We start from the raw sequence: 25,319 nt of genomic DNA on the forward strand, positions 1-25,319 counted from the left end.
TGAATGTGTAAGCAACAGCAAAATATTTTTTATCATATCTGTAATACCTTGGACCCATAAAGGTAGTAAGGCTGCACATTGGCTGGTTTGTCTCGTTGAGGCTCCTGGGTGAAGGGAATGGCTGTACGTACAAAGCTAAAAAAAAAGGAGCAATTTTCAGAAATTAAGAAAGAACACAGGAGTGAAAATAATTATTGCTTCAAATATATACTACCACACTAACCGATTTGTGGATCCATTGTAGCAGTAGTTGGGAAGGAAATCGAAGTTGAGCTCCCAGAAGACGTGGAGTGTGATACGGCCATAGGGAGCGGACACATTGTGGTTGGCTTCACGAAACATGGCATCAAAGCTATCCAGGGTCATGTGCTTGGACAGAAGCCGGTGGGTTAGCCTGTTGATCTCCAACAGCCACTCCAACTCCTGTGCAGAAGAGACAGAGAAATAGTTATTATGAACTGAAGGGAAGAAGGAAAGACAGTCTTCTGACATAAGGATTTAGCTGTGACACCTTGACAACGATGTGTACGACCATACATGTAAGATCAAAGCTAGTTGTGTAATTTAAATATGTATTTATTTCCTTTCACACATCATCAACATGTTCACTATCACATTCACAAAAGACAGGTTATCAGAACACATTAGGGGCGTGGCCAATTTGACTGACAGCTCTTGTATTGTCGCTGCAGTCAGTGTTGTGAAGGTCTGTTTTTCTTTTTTTCTTATATCTGTCATAATATGGCTTGACGTGTGGCTAATTGTCTGAAGGGATCATGTGAGATGTGTGTGTGCCAGTATTTGTTTCAACTGAAATTATCGTGTGCTGTAATTTTGGATGCTAACCTGCTGGAATTTGTAGCAGCTATTGATAACTTGAGGGCATTAGGTCGTTAATCCACAGTTATCAAGGAACTACGTGGGTCATAATTTTTAATGCCCACAGCAATGCAAAACAGTCATGACAACCACCACTCAGCCCCCAAAAATATGATTTATATGAATAAAAATATGAATAAAAAGCTGAACCAAGGTTAGCCTGTTAGCTGTGCTTGCTGGTGTCCAGGTTTCAGTCATTCCACCCAGCACGGTGTCACCCACGCTCCACCTCTTTACCCATATATGGGCTGTGGACACACACACACACACACACACACACACACACACACACACACACACACACACACACACACACACACACTTGTGCACAGACGTTAGGTGCTTTGTATAAAGGATTTACAATGGGGTTGAGGAGAAATTTAAAACGAGTGGTTGTAAATGAGACCATGCCAATACAGTAAGTCCCTTCGGCTGCTCCCTTGTTTGCACTCGGGGTCGCCACAGCAAATCCAAGGTGGATCTGCATGTTGAATTGGCACAGGTTTTACGCCGGATGCCCTTCCTGACGCAACTCCACATTACATGGAGAAATGTGGCAGGGGTTGGATTTGAACCCGGAACCTTCTGAACTGAAACCAAGCGCATTAACCACTTGGCCACCACCCCTGCTAGAGACCATGCCAATACATGAAATAAAATTTAGAAACACGCATACTTTAAGCCGTGGTCACAACCCGCCGTACTTGCATATGCGTGCAGTCTACTTGCAAAAACGTGGGCTAAATTTGGAGAGCCATACGTCGTAAGTACTGCCTCAGTACGAATTTAGGAGCACGCAGACACACACAGACACGCCGTAGAGGTTTTAGTGCATGCAGAACCTTCGCTGCGGTCAGGCTGCGGATTCACCAGCAGTACAGATGACGCACGTTGTGAGTACTGCCTCAGTACGGATTCAAAGCAGCACAATTTCGTTAAATTACTATTGAATTAACCAAATCCGTACGTAGGCAGTACGGATTACGGCACTCACCACATACTATGGAGGTCAACAGACTTGCATGCACGACGCACCTTCTCACTTGAACTTGGACTTTATTTCCAAACGTCAGCAACACAGACACTCCACAGCTTCAGTCTCATAACCAGCTGTAACGTTTCGAGGAAAGTAAACACTCGTACAACTGACCGCTGCAGGCTGGACATGCTCATGCATTGCCGATGCCGAAAAACACCTGCCGCTCCAGTCCCGCTCATAAAAAAGAAAAGCCACCCCACACACACACTGCTTTATTGTCAACTCTCTTTATCGTTACACTCCTAGAGACATGCATTGAACGTACTCCCTCCCTCCTCTTGCTACTGCCTCCGTACGTTTTCACAAAAACATAGTGGCTGTGGCATCCGCAGAAAACATACAGCGAAAAAAAACGCACGGTGGGTTGTGACCGGGGCTTTAGGCAGCATCCAGACTTTTCCCAAGGTGAAGCCAGTAGCCTTTACACAGCCCAGTCTCACTTTTTTTTTCGTCCTCCCGCCATGAAATGATTCAAATATTCGTGACAGGGTTTTGTTTAACTCACTATTACTAACTCTACTCCTACCCCCAACCCTAGCCTTAACCATAACCTAACCCTACTTCTTCCCCCAACTCTAATCATAACCACCACCCCCACCCCCCAGTCACATGTGACTTAAATAGGTAGGTAATGTGGAAAACATGCAAGGCAGGTGTTCTCCAAGAACAGGGTTGGTGACCCCTGCGTTACATCATTATGTGCATTAAGTCAGTCAGTTACACATTTCAATTGTGAGCAAGATTACCTTCAGTTTGTCCTGACCTGATCTGCATTACCCAAAGAAGCCTATTGGTCAAGGTCACTGGAGTGTACTTTGTAAAAAAAAAAAAAATCTTGTGACTGCAATAACTGCTTTCTTAATTGCCTGATTCTCACCAATCTTGGTAAGTGTGTTAGCCATAGTGATCCTGAGAAGCTTAATAAGTTTGAAGACAACAGGCCAAAATCAGTGAATTGTCCTTTGTCAAAGCCTTCTGCAGAGAAATGTCACTTGCTTATCAAAATTTGCACACACTGCAGACCATGTACTTGTTTTTGTTTGCCCCACATGGATTTAACATGACCCTGAAGACAAATCCATTATTCATTGAAATTACAAATAAAGATCCCCTACAGTATGGTAAAAGCGTGCATCCTCTTACCACTATGGAAGTCAGGTCCTCGCTCTCAAAGCGGCTGATGGCATGATCCAGTGATTTGTACATGGCTGCTGAGATCCTCTGCGTGATCAGACGGTTCAAGTCGATAGAACGCCCTAGCAACTGAAAAACAGGAAGAGTATGCATTCAATTCAGTAAAACAAAGCACAGAAATGTTTTTCTACAGGTCAAAGTGTATTTCAGTCTGAATTTCAAAAGAATAAAAATGTAGATGAGACATAAGAATAATTTCAAACATCCATAAAGGTTTTCACTACCTGTACATGTCTTTGTTTGAGCAGCGTCTCATAGCGGTTTGATGGAGGGTAAGGGATGATCACACCGTAATTTTTACACTCTGCTCTGAAACGTTTGTCTAAGAGGACACTGCGGAACACACGTTACACAGTATATAAGTTACTTATATCACAGATCATAGTTACAGAGACTGTACTGTATGTACCAATGATTGCTAGTTAAAAGAACTCTTCACTTTTCCCACCTTCCAGCCATCGCTTTGTAGTAGGCAAATATCTGATCTGCTAACTTGTAGACAAACTGATCAAAGCAGAGGTTCACCTGAAAATAAAGATCACATCATGAAGTTACAGCACTGAGGTGATGCTGTATTCAACTAATTTCAGTGAGGGCTGTAACACATTACCTCAGCCTCGATTTCATCGTAAAGGAACTGTTTCTTGAACTTCGTCAGAGCATAGTAGCCACTGTCATTATACAAATCTAGAGGGTACAGCACATATCTGGGAAAGGGAGAACTGCAGTTACATGTCTGAACTTTTTCTCAGCAGATAAAATCTGCATGCATATATCATTGTCCAGTGAGAGTTTGTCACAGCAAGTTGGACTTACTCCATCATGGAGGGCTCCTTGGTCTCCAGGATGTGGTCAGTCAGGATCCAGGGCATGGACATCTCAATGGGGAATTGGATTCTGCGACCCATGGTCAGCTCCAAGAAGAACTCTCTGAACCAGAGTTGGGACAAATCACAGCACTGCTGCAAGGCCTCTGTATGGAGGACAGAGACAGGCAGAGAGTAGACAACCAAGAAATTACCTCAATGAACAAAAACATACAGTATACCAGTGTCGCCAATCAAATGGCCTCCCCTAAAAATTGGTCTGACTGCCTTCACTGCGCATGCATCATTTCAAACCACCGTAGCATGTCTGAGACTGACTCTCTACACCCAAAGTGATCAAAGGGAATAATGTGATTATTAACCATCAGATGACAAAGTGAAACCTCTTAAATTGTTCTAAAGTCAGTTTTAAGCAGAAACTAGGCCATTTTAAGCAGAAATGAGAGGATAATCGGAGAATCGCTACTGGCACTCCAAAATGACATAGGTGCAGCGGCATGTCAGACTCAGACGTGTTGAGCTGCGCTCTGATCAGCCCCCCATCTTTAATTATGAAATTATGCTGAATTTATGCTGAAATGATTGTTGTACAAAAGCTTCAGATATCTGTCACTGAGATAGATGATGACTGGAGTGCAGTTTGAAGCTGAAACGAGGTGATAATCGGTGCACCGCTGCAGACGCTCAGAAATGACGTTCTGAAATGGCGCATGCACAGTGAAGGCAGGGCAGACCAATTTTTAGAGGGGGACCGTTCAGTCCGAGACAAAGAACACAGCAAAATAATTTTAACCCAACATTTTAGGTCATTTTTGCTTAAAATTCTTTTATTAACGACTGATCAGGCATTGTTAAGATAGTGATAATGTATCTTAACAATGCCTAATCAGATTTTGATGAAAGTTGGCAGGTGTAAGGAGCAGGAATTTCATGATTAAGTTCAGAGATCAGGGTACAATTTCAGGCAATATATAGGAAAACAACTAATTTCATAAAAATAAATTAAGATATTTTACTGTTAGTAAATTTGACTGTAGAAAAGCCTATTTAACATTTCCTCTAAATGACTGATATTTTGAAATGTGGGTGTGATGTCGTTGAGTTCTCAGAGCACTTTTGATTTTATTACATTGATTAGTATTACAGTGTCAACAAACTATATCAAACATTCCTTCTCACCACTGAAGTTGAGCAGGTGTGTGAAGAAGAAGGATTGCTTGTGGAAGTCTTCTATGGCCACCACTATGGGCCCATCCAGACTGCTGCGGAGAGTCTTCTTAGAGCCACTCTTATCAGCTATCAGCGATTCCAGCATGGTCCGCACCATGTACAGCTAGAAAAAGAACAGGCAAAAAGCAGGTTTTAAAGAAACAAGCGTAATTCCATAAGTGCACTAAGTGAAGAACCACCAAAGCTGTCAAATATCATTTACAGCCAACCAAGATACTTTTATGGCCATTGTTGATGGAGATAGCTCACATAATAATAATAAAAAGCATCATTGAGCAAGAAAACGAAATGCAACCAAGTGTGGTACTAAAGGAGGAAAAAGTACAATTCTGGAACCATCCAAGCCTAAACAGGAGGTAAACTGATATATTTGGAATGTTTTGAATTTGACACACCAGCACACGATGCCATTATTGGTCAAGTGAAGTCTGCGCTACGTCGCATCCACAACAACCACCCAAGCAGACAACAGGTCCATCAGTTCATCCCAACTTTTCAAAAGTAACCATCTATCTGCCGCAGCCCTGTGAAAACTGGGCAACCTCTGACCTCTAGCCACTGGGGTCCTCAACACTCAGGCACCTATGTGCTGGATGACCCATAAAGAAATGTGCCACATGGCCAAAATGTCAAAGCAAAAGTACAGGACTCTAAAGATTTTGACATTCGTGCTGCTGCAAAGATATCAGCATCACCAAACACCTATGTCCAGTGACCTCATGACTCCATAAGCTCTTCCCAGGTGTCTCTCAATCTCAAAGGCTGAGGACCTTGAGGTATGAATGTCACAGACAAGATAAGTGAATGTCTCTGCAAGTTCAACACTTCCCCACATACAGATACATTTCTGATGTTTGAGTCCAGGAAGTTAATAGCCTTGATCTTCTATTCATCACTTAGCTTCTCAAGTGGTGCAATCAGGGTATCCATTTAATCTGCAAAGATCACAGCATCATCCATGAAGTCAAGGTCAGTAAACCTTTCTTCACCAACAAAAGCATCTAAGCCGAGGCCTTACAACCCTACCCAACAACCCAGTCCATGCAAGCAGTGAACATTGTAGGAGCCAGAACACATCCTTGAAGAATGCCAGTCTTCACTGGGAAAAACTCAAGAGTCTCTGCCCCATACTCTGTACAGCACTCAGGCTGACCTGTTCAGGGTGCACACCACATCTCGCCCAATGGCCACTGTGATAATCTCTAGCCCAACACCCTTCCACCCCCAGTGTCCCTTAGCTGGAATAAACGGGTTTAGAAAATGGATGGGTGGATGAATGAAGAAAATGCTTTTTATGACTTTTAAATGCTGCACTAAGGCCGATCAGCAGGCACTTCAGCGGGTGGTGAAAATAGTGGGGAGAATCATTGGGACGACTCTCCCAGAGATTAGTACTATCTATCCCACTCGCTGTCTTAGTAGAGTGCGTAATATCCTGCGAGATCAGCACCATCCTGCTTATCACTTTTTCCATCTGCTGCCTTCAGGGAGAAGATATAGGGCCGTAAAGGCCAGAACATCTAGACTGGCCAATAGCCTGTATCCTTAAACTGTCAGATTACTGAACACTGCCCTCCTCCCCTCTCTGCCCCGTTCCCACGGACTATAATTATATCAACTGAATTGAGTTGATAATCAATTGTAGTAGCACTAAACTGGTTTTGCATTGTTGCACATTGTTACTATTAGTTATCTATTTATTTGGAAATTGCCCTCTTCCCCCTATGTCCCTCCTTCCGTGGATTATATCCACCAATCAATAGTATTGAACTGGTTTCTGCACTGCTGTACAGTGTCACCATTTTTATATTTATTTATTTGACTGTTCTTACTCTTTAATGCATTTTATCAACATCTTGTTTTTATATTGCTGTCAAAATGTCACTGTACTGATGTTATAAATGTTTACATGGGGTATTTAAGGGTTATTTATTGCACTGGTTGCACTTTTTAACTACGCATGTGGATGCTCCAGACGTAATTTTATTATTCTTTGTGGCAATGACAATAAATGCTTGAACTGAATTGAATTGAAAAAAATGGTCAAAAATCAACAGCGACTAGAATTTCCAAAAAAACAAAACAAAACAACCAGAATCTGCATTGTGAGCGTCCCCAAAATGTAATGTGCATTGATTTATGACTTTTCTATCTACATACAGATAGAGAGACACGTAAACCAAGGCTATCAAAAAATACACCAGATCAGAAAACATACAAAATACAGAACATCTACAATCAGTCTTTTTATTTTGTGTGGGAGAACTCATACAATGGACTTGTTACAACCATCTTACAGACAACAAAAAAAAAGGACTATGGACCAGTTGTTCTATGGTTTACCTGTGTGCTGGAAGGACCTACAGCTCTACGGGGCACCTTGATGTCAAAACCACCTTTTGGATCCTTCTCTCCCCTAAGACAGGGGTCATTTGGTGGTTCTCTTGCCCCTTCCCAATCACAGACAGTTTTTCGAATGGCCTGGAGAACACTACAGAAAAAGATGAATTCATGCTTTCTTGTGTTCTATTGAAACAAGAACTTTGCACCTGTTGCTATAATCAAGTATAGATTGATGTCACAAAATCAGGCATTAAATGAATCTGAATGCATGTATGAAAATTCAGTAAGGTATGTCTTCTGTAATACATTCTATGGTATGGTTGTCTACCTAATGAGGACATTCTTTTTCTTGCGTACAGCCTGGCGTAGAGGTTCTCGAAGTGTCATCTGAGCAAAGTCCTGCAGTGCCGCATAGATGGTGTTCCTGATGGCTTGGTTAAACACAGACTCCATTCGACCCATTAGAACCTATATATCACAACATCATTGTCATCATCATCATCATCATCATCATGAGAACTCTATACTTAACAGCTACTTAATGTTAGTGACTGATATTTACAAAGTGTTCAATAATTTTTAAATGCTATTTATCGGTTATTTGTCCACCAGGTATGACCACTTTAATCTTTTACCTGCAGCCCTTTGATCATGGCAATGACCTCCACCAGGGCAAACTTCTCTTCACTGGTATAGTTGTAGCGTGTGGCACGTTCATACTCCTCTGCTGTGCCTGGACAGTCTTTGTTACAGAATTTATCAGTGGGATGGACAAGCTTCCACGAATACTGAAAAAGAGGAAAAGTACACAAAACTACAATAACGCCAACCTTTCATTTGTCAAACCCATGTTTTAAACCATACAAACTTCTCACATATAAAAACACAATCAAGCTCTCCCTTAACTCACAACTTCCATGACGTGAGTGCTCCACTTTGACAGTAGCTGCAAACCTCTCAGTGACAGGTCAAACAGCTCTCTGTACTCATCATCTGACTTTTGGCTGTCCAGTCCAGAGCCCGTCACCACTTCGCTGTTGCTGTAGCGTGCCAGCTCTGAAATGAAACGGATGTGGTCCTCCCTGATCTGCACCATCTGCTCGCACAGGTTGTACTGTGGTGAGATGCTGCTCTGTGTGCATGTCCACCTGAGCACAAAATGAAGACATCTGACAACTGGGATTTGGCGAGAGCAGATGGACAGGTGGTAGAGGTTTTTTTGGTGATAAGAGGTAGATTGGGACAGATTGTCATGTTTAAATCTAGTGAATTAAGTCTTTCTGCAAAAGGTGTACAAGATAAATAAGCAACCAAAATGCATCAAGAGTTCCCTCTAGTGACAATCACACTCTTATCTTGGCAGCAAATTTCATTTTATTTCAACTTAATTCACTGTGATTACCAGATGCTTAGGTTTTGCTCAATGGGCAATGTACTTGTATTCATTTCCTTAATTGCACATTAAGTTCAACTTTGATGAAAGTGCACCTGCAAATTCTTTTAGAAATACAATCTGCTAATCATTGAGGTGTAAAGAGACAATGTGCATTTACATAGTTGAAGACCTGTGCTGACGTTGTGTATATAGGGCTGCCAGCACCCCACTGAGCAAACGACACAACCTTCTCACAACAGGTCAGGTCAGATCTGGGACCATGACACATCCATCATAGAACACAACCATCTTGGGCCCTGGTTGGCAATGACCCAGGCAGACAACTGGTCCATCCCTATCTCTCAAAAGTAACCATCTATCTACCACAGCCAGGTGAAAGGTGGGGTTCCCTTGGCTGCCTCCATCCCTGGGGTCCTCAACTTGCATGCTGAATCATGCCCAGAGAAAAGTGCAACATCATAGCTGAGGTTTTCTCATATTGCAAGTGATACTGCTCATCTGACTCTCCCTAACAAATTGTTTGACACAAAGTCCTTCTAGCAGTACCCAAGGATCATCCAAACAGACATACGTAGTATGAAGGACTTCTATTTGTTGCCTTAGGTCCTTCGTTAGGGCCCTGTCACATCTTGACGATTTAGCCAGCCAACTTATGAAAAATTTGGCGAATACGCTGGATACATCGAATAAGTTATGCAGCTCTCACACCATGACAATTTAGCCAGTGTTTGCTGACAATCCCGTTTCGACTGAGTGGTCCGGGTCGGTATGGCACAGTATGGTGCAGGTCAGAACAGTTAAGTCTGGCTTGGTTTGCATTTCCACCTGGCAGGTGATTAATGTAGATGTTGACAAACACATCATTGAGCGCGTGTACAATTTTGAGTGGCCTCTCCCCTCCACACAGAGGCCAAACAGAGTAATTTTAATAAAATTTTATTTTAGTTTTGTCTTGGTGGATCATGGGAATTATTTTCATCGAATGCAGAATGTTAAGAATCAACTGATGTCTATGGTAAACGCTGACATGAATGAATGAGGCACTGTGACTCTTTCAAATTTTAAAATAAGTTAATTGTCTTGTTATGGCACGAAGCACCGGTGGTCTCTGGTTCAGGCTGAGAAATGCACAGGGAACAGACAACACACAGAGGGACTTCTTTAAAACACTGCATTTCTTCAGCCATGACAAGGAACTAAAGTATTTTCAGACGTCATTTTCTTATGTGGATAAGATTTTGCCAGGCTGTGATGATGAATCCAACTGAAACACACAGGTGTGTGAATTGTTTTAATATTTGAAACACTCTGAATTGTTTGCATGAGGACTGCAGCTTTCAGTTGCTCAGCCAATCAAGGAACAGCACCAATGGACGTATTTCGACTTATGAGTAACTTACAAAAAATGTGCATCAACAATCGTAATACCTACAACTTATGGCCCGCATATGTGGGAAGTATGACTCATACGCTGGCATATGTCTGTGCATGCCCAAAGTTTTTCGACGTACTCACCATACTATGCCGTATGCCAATGTGCTTCAATGTGCTCTTAACTTACACAAAACTTACCCATAACTTATTAAATGTTAGCTAGCATATTCTGTGTATTTTTCATATGTCAGCATACGCTAGCTAAATCATCAAGGTGTGACAGGCCTGTTAGCATCAAAGCTAAGGGAGGTGATGGTCTAGTGGTTAAAGGCTTGAGACCAGAAGACCCTTGGTTTCAAATCCCAGTCTGACTGGAAAATCACTGAAGGCCCTTGGGCAAGGTCTTTAATCCCCTATTGCTCCCGGTGTGTAGTGAGTGCCTTGTATGGCAGCACCCTGACATTGGGGTGAATGTGAGGCATTATTTGTAAAGCGCTTTGAGTATCTGATGCAGATGGAAAAGTGCTATATAAATGCAGTCCATTTACCACATTTATTTACCACAAAAAAGCTCACAATTATAAAGTAAGGACAGAGGTAACAGGTTCTTAAAGACTTGGACCATATCTAAGTGGTGCACAGGATACTGGCAGCCATATTTACACAATGGCAGAAGGGCCTTTTGCTACTTTTGCAGCCACATGTTGCGAATTACTCCTTTCTGACAGTGTCCTTTGTGAACACAAACAGTATTCAAAATGGGAGAAGCTATCATATTAGCTAATCATGTCACATAAATAGAATTTACAAAATACTTGCTCATATATAGCACCTTGAGGTGACTTATGCTGTGATTTGGTGCTGTGTAAATAAATTTAACTGAATGCAACTGTAAATCATTCTTTACCTAGATTCTAGATCATTCAAACTGATAAACATAGCTTAAGTGGAGAGTAAAGCCACATTCCCTTCAACTTGTTAACCTATTTTTTTGGTAGTGACAAGCTAGAAAGTGCACTTGCCAAGTTCAGCCTGTAGCTAACCTGGCTAATTAGCTATTGCTAGCCTGAAACTGAGCTTGTTTGGGGTGCAAATTACGCATTTTGCTAATATGCATTCATCTGTTAATGTTACACCTAGTGTCCACATGCTCCCATCACTTTCCAGGTTGGCTCCAGATATAAATTGGGAAGCAAACTGCATCCCAGGCCACAAAAAGGGGCGGAGCTGAAGGTGGCAGGTACCTTGCCACTGGCAACTCTTATTCACGGATGGAATAATTTGCCGCCTGCTTGCTGCACTGCCTCGGTGAACTTCAGGATATTGGATCGGGTACAGATTTTCATTAGTGTGTGGTACAAATCTAAAGCCGTCAGCTTGCAGCAGGGTTCTGAGGTGTTGCAGATGGCCCGGTTAAGTTTCTCAAGCTTGCCAGTGACCTGGCCGGGTTCCTGGTGATTTCTATCACCATTGACATTTTGAACAGCCCAAAATTTTGTTCCAGATCATCCCAATGATGGTGACACTCCAGATGGTGGGCAACGCGCTGCAGGATGACCGTGTATGCTTGCAGGTGGATTGCAGCAGAGATGGTGATTATTACGCAAGTTTGGCATTTTGCAATTTTTTTCTATCTGGAAGCCAACCGCAACCTAATGGGATGTATGTGGACAGGGGGTTTTAGGCTGCTATCCAGAAAGTCCGATATAGGCCCTGAGAAACACTGGTGCCCATACTTATCACCAGCTCTGTCCAGACAGTGATTTTACTAAGTTTCTCCAAATAGTTGTGTTGTCAGATATTTATATATTATGATTAACTCCACAATCACAATCATGGCTACAAGGTGGCTATTAGCACCAAATATCTACAACAATGAACTTGGTGGATTAGTGGTTAGCACTGTTGCCTCACAGACAGAATACCCCAGGTTCCTTTCTGACCAGGTTAGGTGAACTGATTACTAAATTGACTGTGGGTATGAGTGAGCATGTGAATGAGTTTGTCCTTATGCGTAAGCCCTGTGATAGAATGTTGGCCTGTCCAGGATGTACCCCGTCTCTTGCGTAGTGACTGCTGGGAGAAGCTCCAGCTACCTTTGACCCTCAACTGGAATAAACGGAATTAGAAAATGAATGGATGGATGGAATGCCAATGTGAATGGTGCTTTACTTGGACTTGTTTTCTTCATAGTGAGCGCTGGTCTCAATGTAGCGTGACAGCTCTATCTGCATATCTCCAAATAACGGCACTACTTGGAGCTAAAACACAAGCACAAGACGGAAAGCATCTCCTTCAGATCACCCTCACAAAAAAGGAAAAACAAACAAAAACAACTATCAGATAAAATAAATGGTGGAAAAAAAAGACTTACTTTGAAGAACTTATCAATTTTGCTGAGGTTGATTCTCTTTTTGGCATCTAGTTTGTAGATATTGCTCACATTTCCATCCATAAGGTACAGACCAAAGCCCATCACCTGACAATATGCACAAAGACGTGGTCTACATTGACAAAGACCAAATTGCAAACTGGAAGTGTGCAACACTGTGATAGCTTTTAATCCTCCACTAAGCAGGTGAAGATGTAAACACATTTACCTTGAGTAGCATGTGTTTCTCACTGGGTGTCAGGTACATCTTGTTCTCATAATAGTCTACACAGATGTTAACAATGTCAGCCAAAAGTTCCTCATAACCCGGAATCACCTCCAACTGCTGGTGGAGGCACTACACAGCAAAAGAGAGTGTACAACAGGTCACCTTCAGCAAAACAGTAATTCCCACATCCAAAACAACTGATTCTATACAGCATGCAGTGCCAGGCTTGGTCAACTTGTTAATCTGCAATAAAGTAATATTCATAGCATGTAGAAATTTACAACAAACACAAAACCTCAAACATCTCTGATCAAGCTCTCAAAATGATAGTTGCTTACATATATCATAAATAATGGTGGTAGGAAATCATTGGTGATAGAATACCTGAACTTAACAAACAAACAAACCCCTGCACATGTAACTGACAAATATAATTTAAAAAATCAGAGATCCAATTATCTCATCTTCAAGACATGGGACCAGAAGTATCTTCCTTCATGCACATCTTCGTACGGTTTGAAATCACTGTGTAAAGTTTCACTGAAATCTATCATACATTAAAGAAGAGTTGCACTTATGAGGTTAGAATCATATGGGAAAATGCATCAATTTCACAAAAAAAAAAAAATCCAATTTACTCCCCTTCAAGGTGTTAGACCGGAACAATTTTCCTTCATGCACATCTTCATATAGTGTGCTGGTATTGTGTGAAGTTTAATTGACTGCTACATACACATAAAGATTATAACTTAGGTGGTTACTGTCTGCTACTTAACTCTACTTCCTATCTCAACTAACACAATCTTTCCATCTTTCTGGGTCTCATCAAACACGAAAACACCAAAATACACCCATCATTTAAAGTACGTTTTACCAATAGTGAGTAAATAAAACCACCTACATGCAGTCAATATTTTAAAATGTCAACAGCATGCTGAAAAAAGAATTAAGTTAGGACAAGAGTTGTGGTCAAGTCAGATGTGACAGCAAGACTTTCAGAATCGATAGGCCCAGTGGCGTAGCAACCTCAGCACAAGCCCCAGTACAAAAAATATCAATGGGCCCTACACGCATGTTACTAGTTATTAGGCATACACACATGCCCCTTTGAGTCTGGTCTGCTTGAAGTTTCTTCCTCAAATCACTGGGGGGAGTTTTTCCTTACCACTGTTGCCTGTGTGCTTGCTCTAGGGGTTGGCAAGGTTAGACCTTACTTGTGCCTTGAGGCAACTTTGTTGTGATTTGGCGCTATATAAATGAAAATAAATTGAAACTGAAATTGAATTTTGTCATCTGATGGTTAATAATCACATTATTCCCTTTGATCGGTTTGGGTGTAGAGAGCCAGATTCAGGGAGGCAGTCTCAGACGCACTGCTGTGGCGCTCTGATTGCTCTCCCGTCTTCACTCATCACTCATCTTCAACCGATTTTCCGGATTTGGGTCGTGGGGGCAACAGCTCCAGCAGGGGACCCAGACTTCCCTTTCCCATGCCACATTGACCACCTCTGACTGGGGAATCCCAAGGTGTTCCCAGGCCAGCGTGGTGATATAATGTCTCCACCTAGTCCTGGGTCTTCCCCGGGGTCTCCTCCCAGGGAGGCGCCCATAAGGCATCCTTACCAGATGCCCGCACCACCTGAGCTGGCTCCTTTCACCGCGAAGGAGCAGCGACTCCACTCCAAGCTCCCCAAGGATGACTGAACTTCTCACCCTATCTCTAAGGCAGACACCAGCCACCCTCCTAAGGAAGTCCATTTTGGCTGCTTTTACCCGCGATCTAGTTCTTTCGGTCATGACCCAACCCTCCTGACCTTAGGTGAGAGTAGGAAAGAAGATTGACCAGTAGATTGAGAGCTTCGCCTTTTGAAATTTGTCCCGAAGGTCTTCAGTGTCACTAGTTGTCATAAATAACTCGGACATGGAGGAAGCGTATATTTTACCCAGCATTCATCACTGCATAGCATCTTATGAAATACCCCAACAGACATTATATTATTCTTTTAACTGAGTATTCTTATTGTAAATTTAGCCTATTACTGATTAAAAATCACACCATATTGCACTTTTTGTGAAACCATGACAGAGAGGTTTTCTTCAAGGCTATAAGATAATGAATCAGCTGCGTAATGTGCATGATGTGCACGTTTACAAGCACTTTTATGCACGCTGTGCGATGTGCACGTCACTGTGATATTGTATAAATATATTTGTGGAAAGCAGACCTCAAGATGGTTGATCTGCCTCAGTAACAGGAACACACACTTGAGTTGCACTATATCAAAAAACACAAGCACATGCAATTGCTATTTACTAGACAGTTTGGCCATATTAACAGGGGTCGAAGGTCTTCATGATGAATAGTAAGCTGACTGGGATGCCATCAGTAGTCAAGTAAACCCGAATGAGAAACAATTCAACAATGAGAACATACTGAGTATTTCTTATTCCACTGGTCACTTAAAGAGGGCAAAGCCTACTTTGTTTAAAAATATGTATTTACATAAGCTCCACAACCTGAGTGATCCTGTTGTGATTGGCTAGAAACATGGAGAGATTCTGGGACTCCTGAATGGATTGAGGGTCAGCCATCTTCCTCAAGAACTGGGCAGCTCTGGAGGCATAGGAAGACATGTTAATGTGGCTTTGCAGCGAACAATTTAAGCAATTCAATCATGTTTACGTTTGACGTCCACAAATAATGCTTATTTCATAGTAAAACCCCAAATCACAACCTGGGACAGTATGGAAAGTGCCCTGTCCATTCCTGCCTTTAAGGCCTACAACACCTTGCTAAAAAAGGTTGAGAGGATGCCAACAGGTACAAAATAACTATCCATGAAAAGTAGAGTGTCTGAGGTGCAAAGATGGGCAGAGGATCTCCACTTTGTCAACAAATGTGTGAAAATTATTGAAATATTTTAAAACAGTGTTTGTCAAAGAAACATTGGGAGGGATTCACATATTTCTCCCTCTATAGTGGATTATATCATTAAACAGTTCAAGGAATCTGCGAGAATTTTATTACGTAATGCTGCGTTTACACATAACGACGACAAGTCACGAATGCCACGAAGTACACATTCTTGGCCGCTGATCACGAATGTGATGATTCGGGGCAGAGGCATCAGGTGTCATCAGGAACTGCTGCAACCTGTTGCCACACGTTACAATTAATGGCACGTGTTGCTGGAGAATTATCAGGAACCATTACGCACGGTCAAGAATAATGTTCCGCGATGTGCGCGCTATTGCGCGTAACAGCGAATCGTTAAGTTCTGTCACGTTGTGAACGAGGTGAATTGTCTCCACACACACACCCATATTATCCAACCGTTGCTAACAACTCAGATCGCTCCAGTTTTTCAGAAGAACTTTGTGACTTCATGCATAGTTGGGCTCTGTGCCATGGAGTGGCGCAGAGAGGAGGAGGAGACGGACAGAGCCAGATGTGTGGCTTCATGCGGCTCTCGTCTCGCGTGTTTTCCCAAACATCAGGCACATGCAGCAGGTGGAACACCTGCAGGAGCGCGCTGAAGAGCACTGAAATGAGACTTTTAGCCGACTTGGTGTCAGCAATCAAACTGAATGCGGTGCAGCAGGGTTTAATTGTGCGCACGCTTCTTCCTCCGCCGGACTGGAGGAGGTGCAGAGATGTCTGGCTGCACGTGAGTCTCCTCTCGCTCCTCTGGTTCAGACTCGTTCTCCCGCTCATCGGTTACAACAGCAGGTGGAACACCTGCAGGAGCGTCCTGAGGAGCTTCAGCAGGAACTATGGAACAACACTTGGCCGACTTCACATTACTGTTCCTCTTCGGCATACTGCATCAAACTGAACGCTGTGGAGACGAGTTTAATTGTGCGCATGTGACAGAAAACTGATTCATCGTGGCGCGCAGTGAAATGTGACGCCGCGTTACAAGTCGTGTCAAAACTTGACAGTTTCCGTGTCACTTCATAATAGCGTGTGACAGTTTGGGCTCCAAAAACCATCACAGAAACCACTACGAACGCTGTCACATTCTATTAAGGATCACTACTCATCAAGACGGATCAACATGCTCAGTTGCGACCTCCACAATGTGACGCAAAATGAGGGTGGTGTGTGACATTCATGGAAGATTTTTCTGACAGCCAAAAACATGCTCCACGAATATCAAGAATATCACACACCAACAAGCACTATTAAGAAACCTATTCAAATGCGTTAAATCACATTAAGAATGTCAGGAATGTGTCATGAATGACAGAAAAATGACATTCGTAACGCGTAAACGCACCATAAAGGGCAAGGGTGCAAGTCTAGGCTGAACACCCATGAGCTCTGACCCCTGAGACAACAGTGCGTCAACAATCATCATTCATCAATAGGTAATATAACAACAGAGGCAAGGGATTACGTTGGGAAATCTTTTTTTCAAGCACTTCAAAACAGAGTTACGTTCAGAAATTACTGTTGCACATCTTAAAATATGTATGCAGGAAGGATGAACATAATATTTCAAGAAAGGCTTCAACACTTAGTAAACATCTTTTAAATGTTGTGAGAAGGAATGGCAACATTAGTAAGTGGCAAATGCTTTTTGGAATGCCTCAAATGCAGGAATGGAGGTCTAATAACAAATTAAAGAAAGTTTGTTGTTTTGGGACTTGTTTGTTTGTTTGTTTTTGCTTTTCCATGCCTTCCCACATTTTTCTGATTTGGGATTATATATTTATAATCACTACCTTTTGTAGGCAGAGTGATCATTCTTGACGCTACACTTCATGTTCTTTAATTCATCCAGCACGGCAAACATGTTGATAAATTTGCCCAGAGTGAGCAGGTAGGCCTCCGACACAAAGTCTTTTCTTCTCTCAGCGTGGCAGAGGCGCTTCACTTCACTACAGAAACGTTCTATGGCTTTCCGCTGGAAAGATAAACCAGAATCTATTTAATTAACCCCAAGCAAAACTAAACACAGCATCAAACAAAAATTACTGAAAATCACTATGAGCATGCATACGTTTGATGAAATGGTATTGGACCAAACATTCTTCTTTATTGGCTGGGCCTACCATGACACTCCCCATCTCCACCTTCGATGACTCTGGTCCAAGACAATCGTAAAACAAAATAACATTGATAGGTACCTGAACTCTTACCTGAAAGTACATGAACTTCATGAGTTTGGTCACCTCAGGTTCCAGCACCTCCACTGTTTTCTCATAGATCTCTACTCTGTTGGGCTGTTCATTGCACTTCACCTATTAAACACAAGAGGGAGCCACTAAACAGCTTGATTATGCTGCAGTAGTGCAGTATGATTAATACAAACTTACAGGATAACTGCAGGTGTACTTGCATGAAATATTATCACCTTTCACTGGGTATATATATAAGTGTTCAGAATAATAGTAGTGCTATGTGACTAAAAAGATTAATCCAGGTTTTGAGTATATTTCTTATTGTTACATGGGAAACAAGGTACCAGTAGATTCAGTAGATTCTCACAAATCCAACAAGACCAAGCATTCATGATATGCACACTCTTAAGGCTATGAAATTGGGCTATTAGTAAAAAAAGTAGAAAAGGGGGTGTTCACAATAATAGTAGCATCTGCTGTTGACGCTACAAACTCAAAACTATTATGTTCAAACTGCTTTTGTAGCAATCCTGTGAATCACTAAACTAGTATTTAGTTGTATAACCACAGTCTTTCATGATTTCTTCACATCTGCGAGGCATTAATTTTGTTGGTTTGGAACCAAGATTTTGCTTGTTTACTAGTGTGCTTGGGGTCATTGTCTTGTTGAAACACCCATTTCAAGGGCGTGTCCTCTTTAGCATAAGGCAACATGACCTCTTCAAGTATTTTGACATATCCAAACTGATCCATGATACAACAAGACCAAGCATTCATGATATGCACACTCTTAAGGCTACAAAATTGGGCTATTAGTTAAAAAAAAAAAAAAAGGGGGGTGTTCACAATAATAGTAGTGTGGCATTCAGTCAGTGAGTTTGTCAGTTTTGTGCAACAAAACTGGAGAGGGGAAAACTTATACGCAGGTGCAAAAAATTATAGGCTGTTCATCTACAATGATCTCAATGCTTTAAAATGGACAAAAAAACCAGAGACGCGTGGAAGAAAACAGAAAACCACCATCAAAATGGATAGAAGAATAACCAGAATGGCAAAGGCTCACCCATTGATCAGCTCCAGGATGATCAAAGACAGTCTGGAGTTACCTGTAAGTGCTGTGACAGTTAGAAGATGCCTGTGTGAAGCTAATTTATTTGCAAGAATCCCCCACAAAGTCCCTCTGTTAAATAAGAGGTTACAATTTTCCAAAGAACACATCAACTGGCCTAAAGAGAAATGGAGGAATATTTTGTGGACTGATGAGAGTAAAATTGTTCTTTTTGGGTCCAAGGGCCGCAGAAAGTTTGTGAGACGACCCCCAAACTCTGAATTAAAGCCACAGTTCAAAGTGAAGACAGTGAAGCATGGTAGTGCAAGCATCATGATATGGGCATGTTTCTCCTACTGTGGTGTTGGACCCATATATCGCATATCAGGTATCATGGATCAGTTTGGATACGTCAAAATACTTGAAGAGGTCATGTTGCCTTATGCTGAAGAGGACACACCCTTGAAATGGGTGTTTCAACAAGACAATGACCCCAAGCACACTAGTAAACGAGCAAAATATTGGTTCCAAACCAACAAAATTAATGCCTCGCAGATGTGAAGAAATCATGAAAAACTGTGGTTATACAACTAAATACTAGTTTAGTGAGTTACAGGATTGCTACAAAAGCAGTTTGAACATAATAGTTTTGAGTTTGTAGCGTCAACAGCAGATGCTACTATTATTGTGAACACCCCCTTTTCTACTTTTTTTTTTTTACTAATAGCCCAATTTCATAGCCTTAAGAGTGTGCATATCATGAATGCTTGGTCTTGTTGGATTTGTGAGAATCTACTGAATCTACTGATACCTTGTTTCCCATGTAACAATAAGAACTATACTCAAAACCTGGATTAATCTTTTTAGTCACATAGCACTACTATTATTCTGAACACTACTGTATGTTGCAACTGTGCATTCTGTGTTATTATGAGAATTTTGTAAAATCCTGTTAAAAATGGTTGTAGTAAATACGTTTTGCTGTGCCTCATTGTATATATGAGGGCCTGGTTAAATGAAAACCACCCGGCGATTGATGTTCTGTATCAATCTGCAAATATTGTGGACACATTCTGCAAAATCATGTGAAAGCTGCACATGATTTTGGGTTGTCATAAAGAGATGTCACAACAGGTTTTGTACAAATGGAGGGTTCAAAACAAACAGCAAACAGCCAACAAAAACAAGTAAAAAGCTTCTACCTGTTCAAAATACACTGCTACTTTCTCTCACCTTGAACAGAACGTCCAGAATAATGACAACAAATGCTGATGGAGGTGATGGACTTTGATGTGCCAGATCATTCAAAAGTAATTTTATTTTGTCTATATAATATCACATAGATGGATATCTTGGGCAGAAATTAAAGAAATGTACTTGATAAGATTTTGCATTTTTGCAGTGAAACCTTGAGAGCTGGTTTTGATTTGCAACTACTGTTGGATTCACAAGTTTTACAAAATAAACCAGAGTAAAGACACTTCACTTCAACAGAACATGCAAAAAGAAGTAAGTGCAACTGTGTTTGTTACCTGGGGAATGGCTCTGGAACAGCTTCTCCAGGTGTAAAGCATTACAGCATATTCATGTCCCTCCTCCAGCATCTCATTCTGCCAAAGAAACAAAACAATACAATATAGCATTTGTTTTTTTAAGGGTTACCACAAAGACTCACTTCCTTGTAACCTCTGATAAGGAAGCTACATGTTGATGATCACTAGGACTTGCTCATCTGTCTCAATGTTAACAGCTGCCACTCACAAACTTAAGAATACCACAGGCCCATAGGAACATTCGAACCTATTAGTTACATGACCTTGAACCTTGGGCACCCTTGAAAGGTCAAGGTATAACTTTCTAAATATAACAATATAGATTGAATATGGTGGAAAAGTTGCGTGTTAGACACAGACAAATGGAGAGAATTGCTCAAATGCCACAGTCACACAGAATCACACAGTATTAGAGTATCACTGAATCACAAAGAATTAATTTGAATGACTCTGGGTCATACATGTAAGAGGTGGGTGTTGCACACTGAGTGCACCTTCTTGTCATACATTCCAGAATAAATGGAGTTTGGTAAATGTTTGAGTAAAAGAACTTTTCCCCCAAAATTCAGGCTTGTTAGTATTAAATTTTCAAACATGATGCTCTTTAAATTCACAGTGAGAATAAATCCTCCTGAAGTCTAACACAACTAATTCAGAATTTTTACAACCAGTTTTCTTCAGTCAAGTAAGGGGATGTATATATGAACATTTTTGAATCACTGAGTATGTCTTGAACTTCATTTACATAAATCTTTAAGAAATACAAACAGGTTTGTTAAATCTGCCTACAGGAGGCAGATCTCAAAAACCTGAGTGACCATGCGATCTAAGTTTGCAGTTGTGCCATACTGAAAGGGCTGTACACGTATGTATATCATTGTTTTGGCGTTTAGATTTTTGAAATTTAATTTCTGTCAAGTTTAGAGATTAGTTTTCACTGCGAATTTAAAGGGCGTCATTTTAGAAAAAATTTATATAAAGAAGCTTTTTATTTAATGAATTTACATATTTATTTTTTGACGTCATTACAAAATTCAAAAGTGTAAAAGCTCAAGGGGACCTCTACTGGTGGTTGGCTCTCACTGCGGTATTGTATCACTTCCTGTTCCGGAGCACAGCGGTGTTTTGCTGTATCTGTTAGCTGTTTAATCTGCGTAGTTTGATTGATCTAGATAACTAGATAACAATTTATTTCACAGTGTAATCTTCACGTGCCTTAACTAAAGCACTCTCTCTGCTGAATCACCTCTAAATTTTTTTCACATTATTCACTTTGTGTGTTTTTAGGAATCGCTAGCTTAGCGCAGCTATTAGCTCTTAGCCGGTTTAGCATGGCAGCTTCTCCTGTCTCTCCCGCAGCCTCCTTTAGCAGTAACGGTACTTGTAATAAGTGTAACTTGTTCGTAGCTTTGGAGGCTAGGCTGGGCGAATTGGAGACTCGGCTCCGCACCTTGGAAAATCCTACAGCTAGCCAGGCCCCTGTAGTTGGTGCGGACCAAGGTAGCTTAGCCGCCGTTAGCTGTCCCCCAGCAGATCCCGAGCAGCCGGGAAAGCAGGCTGGCTGGGTGACTGTGAGGAAGAAGCATAGTTCTAAACAGAAGCCCCCTGTACACCACCAACCTGTTCACATTTCTAACCATTTTTCCCCACTCGGCGACACACCTGCCGAGGAACAAACTCTGGTTATTGGCGACTCTGTTTTGAGAAATGTCAAGTTAGCGACACCAGCAACCATAGTCAAATGTCTTCCGGGGGCCAGAGCAGGCGACATTGAAGGAAATTTGAAACTGCTGGCTAAGGCTAAGCGTAAATTTGGTAAGATTGTAATTCACGTCGGCAGTAATGACACCCGGTTACGCCAATCGGAGGTCACTAAAATTAATATTGAATCGGTGTGTAACTTTGCAAAAACAATGTCGGACTCTGTAGTTTTCTCTGGGCCCCTCCCCAATCGGACCGGGAGTGACATGTTTAGCCGCATTTTCTCCTTGAATTGCTGGCTGTCTGAGTGGTGTCCAAAAAATGAGGTGGGCTTCATAGATAATTGGCAAAGCTTCTGGGAAAAACCTGGTCTTGTTAGGAGAGATGGCATCCATCCCACTTTGGATGGAGCAGCTCTCATCTCTAGAAATCTGGCCAATTTTATTAAATCCTCCAAATCATGACTATCCAGGGTTGGGACCAGGAAGCAGAGTTGTAGTCTTACACACCTCTCTGCAGCTTCTCTCCCCCTGCCATCCTCCCAATACCCCATCCCTGTAGAGACGGTGCCTGCTCCCAGACCACCACTAACAAGTAAAAATCTATTTAAGCATAAAAATTCTAAAAGAAAAAATAATATAGCACCTTCAACTGCACCACAGACTAAAACAGTTAAATGTGGTCTATTAAACATTAGGTCTCTCTCTTCTAAGTCCCTGTTAGTAAATGATATAATAATTGATCAACATATTGATTTATTATGCCTTACAGAAACTTGGTTACAGCAGGATGAATATGTTAGTTTAAATGAGTCAACACCCCCGAGTCACACTAACTGTCAGAATGCTCGAAGCACGGGTTGAGGAGGAGGATTAGCAGCAATCTTCCACTCCACCTTATTAATTAATCAAAGACCCAGACACAGCTTTAATTCATTTGAAAGCTTGACTCTTAGTCTTGTCCATCCAAATTGGAAGTCTCAAAAACCAGTTTTATTTGTTATTATCTATCGTCCACCCGGTCGTTACTGTGAGTTTCTTTGTGATTTTTCAGACCTTTTGTCTGACTTAGTGCTTAGCTCAGATAAGATAATTATAGTGGGTGATTTTAACATCCACACAGATGCTGAGAATGACAGCCTCAACACTGCATTTAATCTATTATTAGACTCAGTTGGCTTCGCTCAAAATGTAAATGAGCCCACCCACCACTTTAACCACACTTTAGATCTTGTTCTGACATATGGCATAGAAATTGAAGACTTAACAGTATTCCCTGAAAACCCCTTTTTGTCTGATCATTTCTTAATAACATTTACATTTACTTTAATGGACTACCCAGCAGTGGGGAATAAGTTTCATTACAGTAGAAGTCTTTCTGAAAGCGCTGTAACTAGGTTTAAGGATATGATTCCTCCTTTGTTATGTTCTTCAATGCCATATACCACAGTGCAGAGTAGCTACCTAAACTCTGTGAGTGAGATAGATTATCTCGTCAATAGCTTTACATCCTCATTGAGCACAACTTTGGATGCTGTAGCTCCTCTGAAAAAGAGAGCCTTAAATCAGAACTGACTCCATGGTATAACCCACAAACTCGCAGCTTAAAGCAGATAACCCATAAGTTGGAGAGGAAATGGCGTCTCACTAATTTAGAAGATCTTCATTTAGCCTGGAAAAAGAGTCTGTTGCTCTATAAAAAAGCCCTCCGTAAAGCTAGGACATCTTACTATTCATCACTAATTGAAGAAATAACAACCCCAGGTTTCTTTTCAGCACTGTAGCCAGGCTGATAGAGTCAGAGCTCTATTGAGCCGAGTATTCCTTTAACTTTAACTAGTAATGACTTCATGACTTTCTTTGCAAATACATTTTTAACTATTAGAGAAACAAATTATTCATAACCATCCCAAAGACATATCTTTATGTTCGGCTGCTTTCAGTAATGCTGGTATTTGATTAGACTCTTTCTCTCCGATTGTTCTGTCTGAGTTATTTTCATTAGTCACTTCCTCCAAACCATCAACATGTCTATTAGACCCCATTCCTACCAGGTTGCTCAAGGAAGCCCTACCATTAATTAATGGTTCGATCTTAAATATGATCAATCTATCTTTATTAGTTGGCTATGTACCACAGACTTTTAAGGTGGCAGTAATTAAACCATTACTTAAAAAGCCATCACTTGACCCAGCTATCTTAGCTAATTATAGGCCAATCTCCAACCTTCCTTTTCTCTCAAAAATTCTTGAAAGGGTAGTTGTAAAACAGCTAACTGATCATCTGCAGAGGAATGGTCTATTTGAAGAGTTTCAGTCAGGTTTCAGAATTCATCATAGTACAGAAACAGCATTAGTGAAGGTTACAAATGATCTTCTTATGGCCTCAGACAGTGGACTCATCTCTGTGCTTGTTCTGTTAGACCTCAGTGCAGCTTTTGATACTGTTGACCATAAAATTTTATTACAGAGATTAGAGCATGCCATAGGTATTAAAGGCACTGGGCTGCAGTGGTTTGAATCATATTTATCTAACAGATTACAATTTGTTCATGTAAGAGTCTTCTTCACGGACTAAGGTTAATTATGGAGTTCCACAAGGTTCTGTGCTAGGACCGATTTTATTCACTTTATACATGCTTCCCTTAGGCAGTATTATTAGAAAGCAATGCTTAAGTTTTCATTGTTATGCAGATGATACCCAGCTTTATCTATCCATGAAGCCAGAAGACACACACCAATTAGTTAAACTGCAGGAATGTCTTTCAGACATAAAGACATGGATGACCTCTAATTTCCTGCTTTTAAATTCAGAACTGAAGTTATTGTACTTGGCCCCACAAATCTTTGAAACATGGTGTCTAACCAGATCCTTACTCTGGATGGCATTACCCTGACCTCCAGTAATACTGTGAGAAATCTTGGAGTCATTTTTGATCAGGATATGTCCTTCAATGCACATATTAAGCAAATATGTAGGACTGCTTTTTTGCATTTGCGCAATATCTCT

At 41.3% G+C, this 25,319-nt stretch overlaps 1 protein-coding gene across 2 annotated transcripts in view; it reads right to left on the minus strand.

The window, feature by feature from the left end:
- cyfip2 (cytoplasmic FMR1 interacting protein 2) overlaps nt 1-25,319 on the minus strand; it is a 56,739-nt gene that overhangs the window by 12,159 nt on the left and 19,261 nt on the right. For both annotated transcript variants that reach the window (XM_034181130.1, XM_034181131.1), the window contains exons 4-22: nt 20,590-20,667; nt 18,028-18,129; nt 17,611-17,792; nt 15,400-15,496; nt 12,883-13,011; nt 12,657-12,761; nt 12,455-12,543; nt 8,423-8,660; nt 8,148-8,300; nt 7,841-7,980; nt 7,513-7,660; nt 5,119-5,272; nt 3,929-4,085; nt 3,723-3,819; nt 3,561-3,637; nt 3,337-3,445; nt 3,062-3,181; nt 224-423; nt 48-135 (exon numbers count right to left, since the gene is read on the minus strand). In XM_034181130.1, coding sequence (XP_034037021.1) covers nt 48-135; nt 224-423; nt 3,062-3,181; nt 3,337-3,445; nt 3,561-3,637; nt 3,723-3,819; nt 3,929-4,085; nt 5,119-5,272; nt 7,513-7,660; nt 7,841-7,980; nt 8,148-8,300; nt 8,423-8,660; nt 12,455-12,543; nt 12,657-12,761; nt 12,883-13,011; nt 15,400-15,496; nt 17,611-17,792; nt 18,028-18,129; nt 20,590-20,667 — 2,463 coding nt within the window. The remainder of the gene's footprint in view (nt 1-47; nt 136-223; nt 424-3,061; nt 3,182-3,336; nt 3,446-3,560; nt 3,638-3,722; nt 3,820-3,928; nt 4,086-5,118; nt 5,273-7,512; nt 7,661-7,840; nt 7,981-8,147; nt 8,301-8,422; nt 8,661-12,454; nt 12,544-12,656; nt 12,762-12,882; nt 13,012-15,399; nt 15,497-17,610; nt 17,793-18,027; nt 18,130-20,589; nt 20,668-25,319) is intronic.

Source organism: Thalassophryne amazonica, chromosome 11 (assembly GCF_902500255.1).
Source record: "Thalassophryne amazonica chromosome 11, fThaAma1.1, whole genome shotgun sequence".
NCBI classification, from domain to species: Eukaryota; Metazoa; Chordata; class Actinopteri; order Batrachoidiformes; family Batrachoididae; genus Thalassophryne; species Thalassophryne amazonica.